Here is a 16,094-nt window from a genome sequence, read left to right as displayed (position 1 = left end):
TGGGCATAACGCAATGCTACTATATCTGCATCTTTTTTAGTGCTCCAAATATCTGCAACTGTATGCACATTCAGACTAGAAGCAGACATGATTGAAACTGAACATGTTTTTATTATTATTATTATTATTATTAAATGTGAACCTTACATCTTCGCACGTTGAAACCAGAAAAAAAAAAAAAAAAAACATTCACAAAATGTAACAACAAATCGTCTATAAATGTCTGTTTATAGTTGACAGAAAGAGCCATGTAATAATATTTTCTCAGATTTACTTAAGGTTTTTTCCAGAAAGAACAATAACTTTTGCTGGAAAGAATCAGAATCAACTACGAAGATGAGAGTCAAATACGCAGTGAGAGTCAAAACGAGGTCATTTAAGCGTTTTAACATTATAACTCCCATAAGATTCTTTTAACAACGATGAAGAACATTCATTAAAAAAAAAAAAACATGCAAAGGGGAGCATACAAAATCTTTTTTTTTTTTTTTTTTTTTAAAATGTATTAAATGATTATTTTTGGAGATGCCAGCAGAGGGATACTGAACTGTGCACAGTGCATGGACTGTAACTGAATAAAAGCTTACTACTTTTGCATATTTTAGGCCAGTTTGCGAAGTGCTATGGTAGAAATGTGTTTTTATTTCGTAAGGCAGTGGTTTAGGTTGGGCTACTGGAGAAAACCAGTGATGATTTAGAAGAAGAAAACTAACACATATCTGTATTTTTATACATCTCCTCTGTTCATAGTATTCATTTATTATGTATTAGTATTCAATTACATCCCTAAAGTCCTAGCACTGGTGCTGTAAAGCAGTTATTTGCCATAATACATAATATGTCTACAGTCTCCCTATCTGTAGTTGGGAGCGCTTTGTTGAGATACAGACGTTTTCTAATTTATTTGTTTATTTCATTCATTTGACATTTGTCCACAGAACAGTAACCTGTAGTGCTTAAGAAAATTCAGGTGATGTTTAGTAGTGGTTTTGCACTGCAGCAGACTCTCATAAACAACATTTGTTTTGGAAGTTCACCTGCACGAGACCCTCCGATTTCTGAGTCAACCAGTATGGTGCGTCTTTGAACTAATATTTATAATCTTTTAAATTATTATGCGCTTCAGAGACCTGTTTCTTCTGAAACTTTTGATTTTATATATATTATATTATTAGAGAGAGAGAGAGAGCGAGAGAGAGAAAGAAGATGAACAGTAGAAATCTTACCTTAACATAGGATGGCTGTTTCTCTAGAATAAGATCAGCAACTTTTTTTGAAACCTATATGAACAGAAAATAAAGCAAACATCAACATGGCTACCATTGGAATGATGAAAAACCTAAAGCATTTTAATGAACACTGTTATTTTCAGCACAGTTTTAGCACAAGCTCATCATCTTCCACATGATGGGGGAACATCTGTAAACTCATGCCCCAATCCAGTCATGAAGAGCTGTACTTCTCAAAGTGGGGCGGTTTTTTTCTTTCTTTTTTTTTTTTCTTCCTTTAGTGAAAGACGTCACTAGCTGTAAACACTTCGAGAACCCCTTCCCTAGAGTTCATCTCAGATACCAGAGTATGCGTACCTGGCATTCCTGTACATTTAACGTGATCAGTGTGTTTTCAAATGGGAAATTTTATAAGACATGGTGAACTATCATTATGCCAATGTATTATAACTTGTAAAAAAAAAAAAAAAAATGAAGTGTGGACATTCAGGCACTTTTTGAACTTGCGCCCAGCAGTCTGCTCATCTACTGTACCAAAGGAAGCGGAGCCATAAGGAAATACTGCAGGTTAAAAAAAAGGGGTTGACTTCAAGAGGTAAAGTTATATATAAGGGCTTCTTGGCCTTTTTCATTCCATCCCACCATGGCAGGGCATGAAGTTTAGTATGTATTAATGGCACTAGGTAGTCCAGGTGAAAGCAGAAATGCAGGTTAACTGTGTAACTGAGTGGCACAGTGAATTTTGGGAATATTCAGCCCAAAATATTAGGACCAATCCTATCGTCACACCCACAGGGTGGCTGTGGCTCAGTTGGTAGAGCGGGTTGTTCACCAATCAGGTTGGCGGTTCGATTCCCGACCCACATGCCAAAGTGTCATTGGGCAAGACACTGAACCCCAAGTTGCTCCCGATGGCAAGTTAGCGCCTTGCACGGCAGCTCTGCTACCATTGGTGTGTGAGTGTGTGTGTGTGTGAATGGGTGAAAGAGACACCGTGTAAAGCTCCTTCTATAAAAGCGCTATGTAAGAGCAGAACATCTTGATTGTCAGCAAAAGATCCTCAACAATGAACTAGAGGGACTGAAATCTCTACACTGTGTCACTACAACCCAGATGCAAAATTAGACAATGCAAATTTGACATTTCGGATTTGAAATTAAGTGGTCACTAATATGGAGGCATGTCAAGATGTACCATGTGAAAATTTAACATTTCCTTTTACTACAAAATGGTGCTTGGTTTGAAATGGTACTCTCTTGCTAAAATTCAGATACTTTATCCTTAAATACATATTTATACCACAGCATTTTATACCACAGCACTAAAAAAAAAAAAAAAAATCTTGCTTCTGTTTGGTCAGAAGGTGTGATTCATTTTCTCTAACGGCAGCTCTGACAAAAGTTGTACGTGCTAACTCATACGCGCATCACTTACAGAGACGTATGGAAATATATTATTAAGATCTAAGGCTAATAATTAATGGATTTTTAAAAATATGCTGCTATTTAGCAAAGAAAGACTTACACCTGTTGATACGGTGAACAGTTTCTGTAAGGAGAAATTTATTTAACATGTTTAGTCTCCAGTGCCAGCGCGTTCTGGTTTCTCGGTAATATGACAAGCTGCTGTTTTTGTCTTCAAGGGAAAGAGTAAAGGAGAAGCTGGTGAAGGCACAACTGTTTGCAGCTGTTAGAACATAAGGGGCCACAGGAACTAAGTTGTCTTGCAGACGTTCCACAATATTAAATGTAAATGGTCAGAAAACAATACCTAAAAACTCTAAGACCTTATCATTACTTATTTTTTCATGGAATATTTATTTTTTCAGAAAAACTAAGTTTTAAAAAAGATGAATGCAGGCCTGTGGCTAGTGTTCCTCCAGTAAAGTTGACAACTTGACAAAACCAGTCAAGTATTATCTTCCAAACCCATCTGATGAAGTGACATGTGCTGGTAATTATGTTTCACTTGGATGGTCTGAACATTGAGGTAGGATGTCCTGTGGAAGTGGAGATCATTGACAGGCTCACATACAAAGAGTAAGCAACATGCCAGTTGGGCTAGGGAGCACAGGAGTGCTGATGCTGTGCAGATGATAGACTGACACGAGATGAAGTGTGTCAGGACAGATACCACGGTGTACAGTTCACACAGAGTGACAGGAAACTGAGGTTTATAGTGTGATACTGTGTGTGTGTGTGTGAGTGTGAGTGAGTGAGAGAGAAATAAAGCCTAAAAATAAGACTAAGGGTGTTTTCAGACCTGTAGATCTGTGCTTTGTTCCGAAACAGGGACTTAAATTGTTACAATGCTATATTTATATAAATGCAGATCATTAATAAGTATTAATAAAATACATGCTATAGTAAAAAAAAATAAACAAATACTGTATCATAACATTGCAACACGTCAGATATCCTGTGAAGTAGACGACTATAATCTTGGCGGAATCTTACATAGTTTCCCAGGTCATGCAATTTTTAGACGGTCCCTTACTGACTCCATTACTATAAAGCCAAGGCTTGAACTTCGGCGCGCGATTTGCGCATAATTTAAACCGCAAATAATTGCGGGGATTTGCGCATAATTTAAACCGCATAATCCCCGCAAAGCTCGGCTTTATAACGCGGGAAATTCCCGCACAAATGCATTCGCTTCAACTCGGATCAAATGATTAAATGAATCCACAGACGCAAATAAATAAAAATCCACACGTCGAGCAGTCCGTGCTTGTTTGGGGATGTAATGATGTCATCAGCGCTGCACCGCCTCCTGTCTCGCGCTCTGTAGTATGATCAGCCTGTTTGTGTCGCGCGCACCTTATTCACGCGCTCTACCATTTAAAGTCGGAATTCGTAATCAGCTGTTTGTGAAGAAAGTCTCAGCTTCCAAATGATGCATTTCTTTAAATCACGAAATTCAAAACATGAAGTGTTGTTTTAATGCTCTTCTTTCCAACTTGTAGCTTCATCAATTTATAGTATTTTATATCTATAGTGATTTAAATAAAGATTGAAAGAGTTGTCCGAAGCGTAGCGGTGGTGACGTTGAAGTCACGCGACCGTGGTGTAGTTCGTTTAGAGCCTAACATTAGCTTTTACTTCTGGCGATTGTATTTAGGCTTCAGAATTCATAAACGTTGTGTTCATTTGTGAAGTTTGTCTTAATGAACGAAACATGTAGGAATCATAAAACTTTTGTTGGTCACAGAGTTTAAAATTAATGTCCAAAAACCAATGGAAAAAAATCATATTGGCTTTTTGTCGAGGGAACCAGGACGATGCTAACTTCTGGGCTTGCCTACAAAAATACATCATCCCTGCAGGATTGATGATTTCCACATTAGTATCCGACACTTGAGAAGGGGACACACACCCCTCTCTCTTAATGCGGAGATAAAGTCCATCTCTACAGCGGGCAACTATTACATCAATGACTACGTTTACATGGACAGCAATAATCTAATTATTGACCTTAATCTGAGTAAGACAATAATGTGATTAAGGTGTTTACATGAGGCGCTTTTAGGATACTCCTGTCATGTTCCCGTTTTACATGGTATAGAACATAATTAGATTAACAGCCCGTGTCATTACGTCACCGCGCCACACCGTCCCTCCAGAATTTCACGTATCAACATACAGTTCGTCTTCGTTATGGTACCGTATACAGTTTGGGGTGTTTTTATTTTTACGAACGCTTTAAGTGCAGTTAATTATTTGTCATGCTGTACGTGCTAATAGACAACTGCTTGAAGCCGTGGGCTGTCTCTCAAACCGCGTACTTACCGTCTATATAGTAGCCGAGATACATGTATTTTTCCCCACTACAGGCCTATAGTAGGCAAGTATGCGGTTTGGGACGCGGCCGATCTCTCTTGTTCGCCGTAAAACTGCCGTGTGTGATCGTGTCCTGTCGCAAAATGCGGTGAAAACTCTCACACGACGTTCATAATGTGACTAAGGTGTTTACATGTCTGTAATACACGTCCATAATGCGACTAAAGCAGGAGTACTCCACCTGTCTTAATTCATTAGGGCTTCATTCGAGTATGACCTTAATTAGATTAAGGTAAGTAAAAATTGCTGTTTACATGGTAGTTTCTTAATCAAAGTATGGTCTTAATCGGATTAAGAGTGGATCATTGTTGTCCATGTAAACGCAGCTTATGATGGCGGAGATGCCAACGTGCATGAAACACCAGTCCCATTCACAAAGCACCAGATTTTCCTCACAATAAAATTACATCGTGAAAAAAAAAAACAACTTTTGGTTTTGTCAAGTTCACGTGAAAATAAGTCGAGATCATGAGAAAACAACAGAAAAAATTCCTAAAGCATGGCCACTTAGGGCTTCTGTAGTATCTCGACGATTAAACAGTAGAAAAATAATAATTATATCTTTAGAAAGCCGAGACTTTCCTTATTCGTTTGGTGCATAAAAATCAAATCAACTGGAAATAATGAAGCAAGTCACATATTACATTTTTATCTGAATCATTACAAATTAATTAAATTCAAGTGCATCAGTCGATGTACCGTAGAGCAATTTTGTTGATTGCATTTGAACACATAAGCCTTCTTTATATAGGGTATGCACCGACGTCACTTTCCCACCGGAACACGCCCCCTCGGCCGGACTGAGTGGCAATACATCCTGCAAAATGGCTGGTTTTATTAGGGGAAGCTGCGAAAATGCTAGTATAACTAAAGATTATCATCTTAAATTAAAGGCAGTTGGACTCAACAGTGACCCTTACAACTTGCCCAAGAACCTGTGGTCCATGGACATGTGGCCAGAAATCGGTTTTCCCGACATTTATATATACACCAGAATTTTGTTTTATTTTTTTTTTAAATAATAATTGAACAACTTTACATAGCACAACGTATCATTAGTACAACACAATCTCAACTGTAACAATTGCCAGAGGGGTGACAAAGGGATACATTTGATGATCATTTAAAAATGTGGTAAGATGTCCTCAGAAGCACAGTTCTATTTGCTTTGGGATGTTTAGACTATAATATGGCAATATGTCGCGTTCTCATTTTGCATTTCACCAATAATGTCATGTAAAACTTGTTTTAATCGATTTGCAAATACGGAGGCAAGAATTTCAGAATCGGTGTTAAGTAGACTTATCGGTTGCCAATTCTCTAATATAGCCAAATCTTTGTGAGGTTTTTGGTAGTAACGTTATGATGTCCTGTGCCATAGTTGATGGAAGGACCTCATTGTTTAGACACTAAGAAAACCTGGAGCAGAAAAGGTGCCAGTTGTTTGGAAGAATTCCATCACTTCCGGGCGACTTGTTATTTCTCAGTTTGGAGATACATTTTGTGACTTCTTCTAAAGAAATGGTAGAATCACACATCACACATTTTCTGATAAACTTCGGAGATACGTTTACACTGCACACTGAGTCCAAGAAAAAAAAAAAGATGTCACCTAATCTGAATATCTAGATTTATAAAGATTGCTATAGAATTCAGTACAGAACAAAGATATCTTTTTAGGATCTGTCGTCTCTATACCATCAATATTCAGAAGTTCAATAGTAGAGCGCGTGGCATTTCTTTTCTCCAACTTAAAAAAAAAAATATGACGAATCTTCCTCCCCTCTTCCGTCCACCTGCCCCTGGATCTGATAAAAGCACCTATAGCTCTACAAAGGTATCTCATCTAATTCACCTGGCAATTTAATATATTCTCTCCTTTCATCATCTGAAAGAAAGCTTTGATTAGCAAGGAGAGAAAGATTGGATACTACATTATCTTCATTCTCTCTTCTTTTCTTAGCAAGACCACTACCAGTTTTTTCTCAAATATATACCAATTTCATACTTGAGTAATTCCCAATTTCGGCAAAAATAATTTTTTTTCTTTTTCTGTAATCCAATACATTCTTATGTATTCTGACGTGTTCCCCTCAAGGTTTAGGGTGGTTACAGACCTGCATGAGAGCAGAGTATTTATGTGATTTTTTTTTTTTAACAAAAGATCAAAAGGTTAAACCATACAGACAATGTTTCACAGTCTTCTTTACTCATATTTACCAAGGGTGCCAATATTAGTGGAGAAACTCCTTCAGACGGCCACGGTCATACCAGCTGCAAGTGTGTCTAATGTGAACGTGGATTCAGCACACAAAACAGGATCAAAACTAAATTCAGAAATTCACTGAATGATACAAGTCTCACGAGTCTTCTGGTCATTTCAGAGCTTGGCCCTTCCCTTGAGCACTATGACTTCAACAGAGACATCATCAAATGGATAGAGATGAAAAGGAGGAGACAGAGGAAAGACTTCTAAGAATAATTCACAGAAAAAAAAGTCCCAAGAAATGGAGAAAAAGATGACTGAACCTGAACGGAAACACATGAAAGATGAAAGACTTTGAAAATGAAAGATATTAATAAATAGTTTGAGCAGAGTTCTTAATGATGAAGAGGAGAAGACAAAGGAAAGTCTTATGCTACATTCACACATACTGCGATTTTATCACTGCATGGCACCAGTCACTGTACTATGATGTCGCCAGTAGGCGGTCCTACTACTGGTTGCCATATCCTACAAGATGAAGGAGGAGCAGTGTGAGCTCTTTGCCACTGCGGCGATCTATCTGCGCCAAAAGCACAAGCGCCAATTAGCTTAGTTTAGCTTATGGAATTAACGTTTTTAAAGCAAAATAAAACACTCACTTTTTGTTGCAATTGAGCAAAATCCCAGTGTAGCTCCTATCTCAGTAAATGAGCGTCACCATCAGCATCACTATATGTTCGATGGTGACAGGGAGTCAGACCGCAGCTCTTCGGCCGTGACCTCTGTGTTTCCTGGGTGAAGTGTCAGGCTAGATGCTGCTCGTTCCCGGGCGCTAAAGGAGCGACAAGCCACACACACCACACCCAAGATAGGAACTAGGCTGGGATTTTGCTCAATTGCAACAAAAAAGTGAGTTTGTTTCATTATAATTTATTATTATTTGCTTTAAAACAGCTAAGCTAAGCTACGCTACTGCCACAATGGCGCTGCTTCTGCTCGCGAGCACGTAGGCTCTACCGTCTTCACTCCCATCGGTAGTCGCTGCACCAAGTCGCTCCAAATTCGCATAAAGTTAAACTTTTCTCAACGTTCCTAGTCGCTGGACACGCCCACATCTGGTCTCCAATGGTCACTGTCGCTCGTGTCACCGGAAGTCGTCAGCTCTCATCGAAAATGAATGGTGTCCGGTCGCACTGTCGCTGCGAGTCGCTGTATGTGTGAATGTACCATCAGAATACGTCACAGGAAAATCAATAAGTCACAAGAAGTGGAGAAAAATGTGACTGAAATCATACTGAACTGAAACACCCGAAAGACGTTAATAAATAGTTTAAACAGAGTTCTTAATGTCAATTTGGAGGAGGGTATGACTAACGCAACAAAGTGAACGGGTCATACACAAACATCCTGTAGACATTAATAAATGAAGAAGATTGATTTAGACGAACATGTTGAAAGTTATCTCGCCTTTGGTCCAAGTTAAACCTGGATTCATTCTGCGAGCAGCTCGCAAAACAAACACATTTTCTACATAATGCGATTCCCATCATGCACAGCTATCGATTGCGCTCTCACTGCTCCAGAGTTCGTTTGCAATCAGGCCAGATTGTTCATACATGTCTAAACGTACTGAACCAAGGGAGGAAATGCTTCAGGTTCCAAAACAAACGCTCCAAACGAGCCCAGGTGTGAAAACGCCCTGAGAAAACTGAGAAATTAAAGTTATAAGCAAAATGTCTTAAAATGGTTCTCTCTCGGAATCAGTTATTTCCTTTAAAGAAAGATGGTTGAATTCTGCATAAAAACAAACCTCTGACAAAGCTCATTACACTGTTCATCCTTCATGTTTGTATATTAATTTGTCACAGTCGAATACATACGGCGGTGTGGAGAGTGCAGTAGGATTAATCCTAATACTAAACTCAGGGACTCCCAGAGGAAATGGGATTAATGTCAGACTCCAGTCCTAAAGGACCACGGCATAACCACATTAACATCCTACCTCCTTTAACCTGATTTAATCCTGTAGCTAATTAGCGCAGAATAACTGTAAAGGGGTGAGAGATGCACAGAACTACATAATTAACACATCACTAAAACAAGAGCCAAAAACACAAAACCAAACCAGCAACACCGACGCAAGTCTGTCAACACCTCGAAAGTGCGCTGGAACAAATCAAACTTTTCCTTACAACAAAGATGTTTCTTCACAGTGTCACACAAAGTGATGTACGCTAGCTAGATAGCACTTTCTAAGGCAGGTTTTCAACATGCAAGGAAAACACACAAAGGAGCGTGCCGTTACAGGAAAATCATCAAAATCAGTTGGTTATGTAAGGAATAATTGATGATGGGCCGTCGAATTATTAGAAAAGAATACACACCCCGAGTTGGTAATGCGGCTACAAAGCGAAGCAGCTTTCCGCTTGTACCTCTATAATTACTTATACCATTATTAATTACGTATACCACTAATAACTATGTATCACAGCGGATTGCAAAGTGTTTTCCTTCTCTTATACCACAGCAATTTGCCAATGCAAATACTGATCAGCAATATCATTAAACCCACTGGCAGGTGAATTGGCACCTGTCAATAGGTGAGATATATTATATTAAAGTGCACCTATTAAGGTTTTGAAACGTGCCTAATTTTGTTTTAAAGGTCTCATACAATAGATTTACATGCATCCAAGGACAAGAAACACTTTAATGTGCTCATAATTTAAATTTCAGCATTATCTCCCCCCCCCCCCCCCGTGTCACAAATGACTCATTAAATGATCCGTTCTAAAGGATTCCTTCTAAACTCGTCCTTTCAGAGAGCATACTCTGCTCTAATTGGTCAGATGTCCCAGTCTGTTGTGATTGGTTTACCGCTGTCAGCATGTGCCGAAAAGGAAACGCCCACTACTATAACGAGCAGCCGATGAAGACCAGAGGCAGGGCTTTTTGTTACAAACCTACGTCGGTTAGTACAGGAAGTAAGTCTGGAATCACTAACGACTCGTTTCGGCTGTTCAGAATCGGTTCCTTCATTTGGGAGTCAATAACTCGGTTTGTCGTGCGCTTTGATTTTTGAAACTTTGCAGACGTTTTTACATTCACAAACAGCTACATATATGACACACTACAAGAAAGGTCATATATGAAAAACCATAATAGGTGCACTTTAATAGAAAAATGTGGTGTTTGATGCTGTCATGTGGGGTCGCAAAGAGAGAACGTAATCGTGTTTGTGTTTTTCATGAGTCTCTGTCTTCAAGTCCAAGACAAGTCTCGAGTCAGTTGTTCACGAGTCCAAGTCAAGTCGCAAGTCATTTTTTTTTTTTTTGCGACTTAAGTGCGACTCGAGTCCAGGTCGCAGACTCGAGTTTCCATCTCTGCTTAGGTTATATCATATTTTGCAGGGTTGCAATGTAATTGCAATTACATGCATAACACCAGATGTGTTAACACAAGTTTATCATGAATGAGACGACTCTGTGTGTTCACAAAGAAATGGAAATTATGTAGAGGATGATTTGTAAATATAGTTACAAATTGCTAAAAAGTGTTCATTTCCCCTATGTATGGAGACTTTTGGAACGCTGTGTAGAAATGTAACCAACACCTTCTGACCAATCAGAATTGAGAATTAAACAGCACTGTGGTACCGAGAGACAACCAAGGGAGCAATGTTTCGGTTTTAGCTTTTTAATCTTCTCTGCATCGGACAACCAGGTTATTAATTAGAAAGCATGAGTAATTAGAAACAAATTAAACATGCATGCACCACCACACATTCTGGCATCAAGGCTATGTATCTCCTGTGTTGTACATGCACAAAACCTCTGTGCTCTCTGACAAATGTTTTTTTTTCCCCACCCAATACAGACAAAAAAAATCGTAGTTAAAAAAAAAACAAAACTTAACTTTTCCCTAAGCATGCACACATGCAGACTCAAGGACAAATCCATAAGTACCTGAACAAGAGGAGCAACCATTCAGAGATGACCATTAGACCCGTCGACATTGACCGCTAAAGGCAGATCAATGTCCTTTCATTGCAGACTGGATTTGAGCAGTGTGTGTGGGTGGGTGGGTGTGTGATTAGAGTAGGTAGTGAAACAGGCCGAGAGCTGAGACAATTACAGCGGGAGGGCTGATCTGAATCAAACACACATAACTATTCTTATTCGCTGTTCTTTTGCAATTTTTCCCCCGGTCCATCAGCTTTAATCAGTTTGCTTCAACTGTCCTAATGACTTATTTCTCCACACAAAGGGCGACCGAAGGCTCTGTGCAGGAGATGTACAGCATGATAAAGACCTGCGGTACAGTGAATACTCCCGTTCCAGACGGAATTGATTGTGAGTTTCTGCCTGTTTTTATATTTCTCTTCTTATAGTGCATGGCACGGTATCAATAGACTCAGAAAGAAAAACACTTAAGCGGGAAATTGCAAGGAAAACGATTTTCCTAATTAACCGGTGACAATCCGAGAGACAGTTACAGCTCAGACAAAAAATTTGTTTAGTGATGAACTGCTGCCAGGAAAGTGTATCAGTAATCCTGAAAACGCTCTCATTTTGTCCTCATTCAGCCAGCTCCCTGAAGAGTTTTATATTAATAATTTAATGTTGTGGAACTTCTGCAAAACAAACCCCTCCTTTGGATGCTGGACAACTTAAAGTTGCAGCTTTACGCCTGACTGCTACAAAGCACTGACACTGGAAACTCCTTCCAAAAACGCTACACCGTAAGCTTCACCATATCAACAAACAAACACATTTTGCAATCCGTTTATGTGGAGCGTCTGCCATACAAGTCCCTGTGTACGCTTTTACTATACAAATAATAACGTAGAATGAATGCATTAATCTAAACCTTGTAGAATTCAAACAAAGAATTCAACAGTGCCATTATGTACTCAACAAAACAACCTAAACGAACTAAATTATCTGTAACCATGGGGGTTTGCATGTTCTCCCCGTGCTTCACGGGTTTCCTGCGGGTATTTCCGGTTTCCTCCCCCAGTCCAAAGGCACGCGTTGTAGGATGATTGGAATTTCCAAATTGTCTGTAGTGTGTGAATGGGTGTGCGATTGGGCCCTGTGATAGGTTGGCACCCCGTTCAGGGTGTCCACCGCATTGTGCCCCGAGTTACCTGGGGTAGGCTCCAGGCTCCCCGCACCCCTGTGTAAGATAAGCGGTAAAGATAATGGATAGACAGATGGATGGGAATTTGTCATTCGGTGAAACAGCAACTTTTGGTGGAAGTGCCTCAGGAAAATCGAGAGCAAAGATGAAGCATTAAAAAAAAAACAAAAAACAAAAAAAACACTAGAATAAAGAAACAACGAAAACTGAACAGCTCGTCCTGGTCTCTAATTTGTTTTTAGCACTGCTCATACTCCCAGGCATGCGTGACCCCTGGATCATCCGGAATCAACAGCAAAGCCTTGTTTGTTCTTTGAAGACATATGTGGCATGAGCACACACACTGCCTAGAGAGTGACAGATTGCTCTGTTAAACATTCACACAGAGGATGATCACAACAGGACAGCATAATGCATTGGGTATGCAGTGAGGGTAACCAAGAGTCAAGCTACAAGTTAGACATTCGGATGTCAGAAGGTCATAATCATAATGTTGATCATAATGTTGTGACAAAAATGTCAGCAAACGTGTACAATAAGGCTTCAAGTCTATGCTGCCCCCAAGTGGTACAGACAGTAGAAGAAAAAAACTGTTGCTGAGATTTGGGTTCAAGATCCAGACTTGGGTGTGGATCCTAGAGAATGGGTATGGGTCAATTTAGGGCTGAGCGATATGATGATATAATTTCGATATTGTGCTAGATTACGAGGGTGAACCCAAAGATTCCCAGAATTGTTAAAAAAAAAAATAATAATAATTTAAAAAAAAATTCAATAAAACCTTTAATCCTTTTCAAAGTACTCTCCTTGTGATGCAATACACTTATCCCAGCGTTTCTTCCATTCCTGGAAACATTTCCTGTAGTCGTCTTTTTTTCGTCATCGTGTCTAGAACCTCCTGCATTTTTTTCTGGATTTCTTCCACTGTGGCAAACCTTCTCCCCTCCAGTCTCATTTTTAATCTCAAGAACAAAAAAAAGAAGGTCATAAGGAGGGAGATCTGGCGAATGCAGTGGATATGAAATGATAACCACATTGTTTCTGGTTAAAAACTCCTTGGCTGACAATGAAGGTGTGTGCAGGTGCGTTGTTGTTGTACAAGATCCAGTTCTGAGCGCATCACTTCTCTGGACGTTTTTTTTCCTGATGCTTTCCATAGACGCCTAAGCACTACAATGGAAAAATCGCTTAGGTACGCACGCCGTATTTGAATTCTGGGAATTTTTGGGTCCTCCTCGTAGGGTCGTCACAATAACATAAACATATCTTACGATACTAATCCAAATCTACAGAATGAACCAAATTTACAGAAATACATGGATATAAATGACAACAGATCAACCAGATTTTCCTCTGAATACTTTATTAATGGGAGTGAATAACTGGCTATTGGGAAAAACTCAAGAACAATACAACTGGCAGGCAACTAATTCAACGTGCCACATATTTCATCTGTTGTTCCCTAGAGCAATAAAATCATGCAAATGGAAATTGTCCTCAGAGTACTAAGAATGAACACAACATTAGGAATAAATAATTGAATTAGGAAAAAAAGTCATAAAATTGGGATCCAGGACTTTTCAAGCACTATTTGTCATTCAAACATATTCTTTATTTCTTCTTTCTAAATTCCATAAAACACAACCATTTTACATGCGCCACCTTTTCCAGCCACGCTGGACTAAATTTCCATTTCCCAGGCATTGCTTCGTCTTCACCGTAACATCAAGGTGAGTGACAGAAGCACTGTTGCCAACACCTTTCAATGGAAAGTTGCTCAATGTCGCTCGATCATGTCATGGCTAATTAGCATATTCATTACGTCGCCACATGTATTTGCATTCTGCCGAGTGTCAACCCTCTGCATCTGTCTGGATCTTTCCTACTCTGTGCTCACATACTGTATTTTAATACAGCCGAATTCCCAATTAAGCTGTTCCCGTTTACATATTTTTCCGTTTCTGTCACCAATGGAACGAGTATGAAATAGGGACTGAAACACGGCCCATTAAGACTACGTGTGAACCAGCAGTCGCTTCCAAGCCATTTACAAGCCTCTGCTCTGCACTGCTAAGATCTTGATTTTATAACCGTGATATCATCCGACAAAATCACCACACACACACGCACAAAGTAAAAGACAATGGCTGTGTTGTGATTTCGGCTGTGTCAAATGATCACTCAGAGAGAAAGTTAGAAGCAAATAAATGTACTGCTGAGAGAGAGAGAGAGAGAGAGAGAGAGAGAGAGAGAGAGAGAGAGTGTGTGTGTGTGTGTGTGTGTGTGTGTGTGTGTGTGAGTGTACCTGCAGCACGAAAGCACACGCGGGGCAGTACTGGTGACTCTCTTCTACGGAAAGTTGCTACGGTTTGCCCAAAAAGTCGCTAGATGTTTTTTGAGGGAAAAGGAAGTCTGGAAAGTGGAGCTGTTTCTGTTAAAATGAGTGAGTGAATAGCAGGAGGAGAGGGAGAAGGAGGGGCTGCAGCGGGGTGTCATATTTTGAGTGAAAGGATCGTATCCGTGTTCTGTCAAAAAGAAACGCTTTAGAGTTATACGGCGATTTCGTATTTATTGACTTTTTATAAGTCAAGCACTATTTAAGCACCACTAGATAGAAACTCGCTATTTTCAAGGTTTTCCAGTACTCGCATTTCAAAAAGCCAAATTCAAGCACCCTGAACCCTGATTTTAGTATTTACACACAGCAGTTAGCATAACGTTAGCTCGCTTTGTAGCACAAAAGGAGATCTTTAAAGATTAAAGTACAGAATTTAGGTTAAATGAAGTGTCACTAACCTTTGTGTATTCTGAAAAAGCAGCGAGATGTATCGTTTTAGCCAAAATAGTATCGACTGCTGCACATACGTTACTTACAGTACTACCGTTTCAAAAATACACTGGCATCGGCGGTGTTTTGAAGCTTTATTATTGTGAAACTCCAGAGCCTGCTTTTCTGAGATATCTTGGATAGCAGGATTTATTTTATTACATTTTATACTTTTTATTTTATATATATATATATATATATATATATATATATATATATATATATATATATACACATATACACACACACACACATATATATATATATATATATAAAAATTACAAAGTGACTAGAAGCAGCTGTTAAAATTCTGTACTTTGAAATTGTAAAATATTAAAAATGTAAACAGATTTTTAAATCTTTTGTTTTAGTGTTAAATGCTTTATTTACTTTTTATTAAAAAACATTTTTAAAAATAAAATTGTTTATTAATAAACAAATGTATAATTATTTATATCCCTTTTTTTTTTTTTTTTTTTTTTTTTAATGCAACACTACTGTATTGCTGGCTGTGTTTGCAAACCTAGATCATAATATATACCATTTATCATTGAAATACCTTTGAGAATCATGATATATTTTTCTCATATCCCTATAGTCATATAGTGGTCACAAAACAATCTGAGCTGAGCTCTTTACATAGCTAAAATGTAGCCTATAATGAAATGGTTAAAAATATTAAGGCCACATTTATATATATATATATATATATATATATATATATATATATATATATATATATATATATATATTTAAAAAAAAAAAAAAATAGGAGTCTAGGATATGCAAGCAAAATGTAAATGCTCCATACAGACGAGAGATATTATGGAAGATAAAAAGTAGAGGGCACT

General features: G+C 38.6%; 1 protein-coding gene across 3 annotated transcripts in view; it reads right to left on the bottom strand.

The window, feature by feature from the left end:
• vps50 (VPS50 EARP/GARPII complex subunit) overlaps nucleotides 1-16,094 on the bottom strand; it is a 152,075-nt gene that overhangs the window by 113,052 nt on the left and 22,929 nt on the right. For all 3 annotated transcript variants that reach the window (XM_053613104.1, XM_053613102.1, XM_053613103.1), the window contains exon 5: nucleotides 1,227-1,280. In XM_053613104.1, coding sequence (XP_053469079.1) covers nucleotides 1,227-1,280 — 54 coding nt within the window. The remainder of the gene's footprint in view (nucleotides 1-1,226; nucleotides 1,281-16,094) is intronic.

The sequence above is a fragment of the Ictalurus furcatus genome, chromosome 24, assembly GCF_023375685.1.
Source record: "Ictalurus furcatus strain D&B chromosome 24, Billie_1.0, whole genome shotgun sequence".
In the NCBI taxonomy this organism is placed as follows: domain Eukaryota; kingdom Metazoa; phylum Chordata; class Actinopteri; order Siluriformes; family Ictaluridae; genus Ictalurus; species Ictalurus furcatus.
This window is presented reverse-complemented; position numbering and strand designations above follow the sequence as displayed.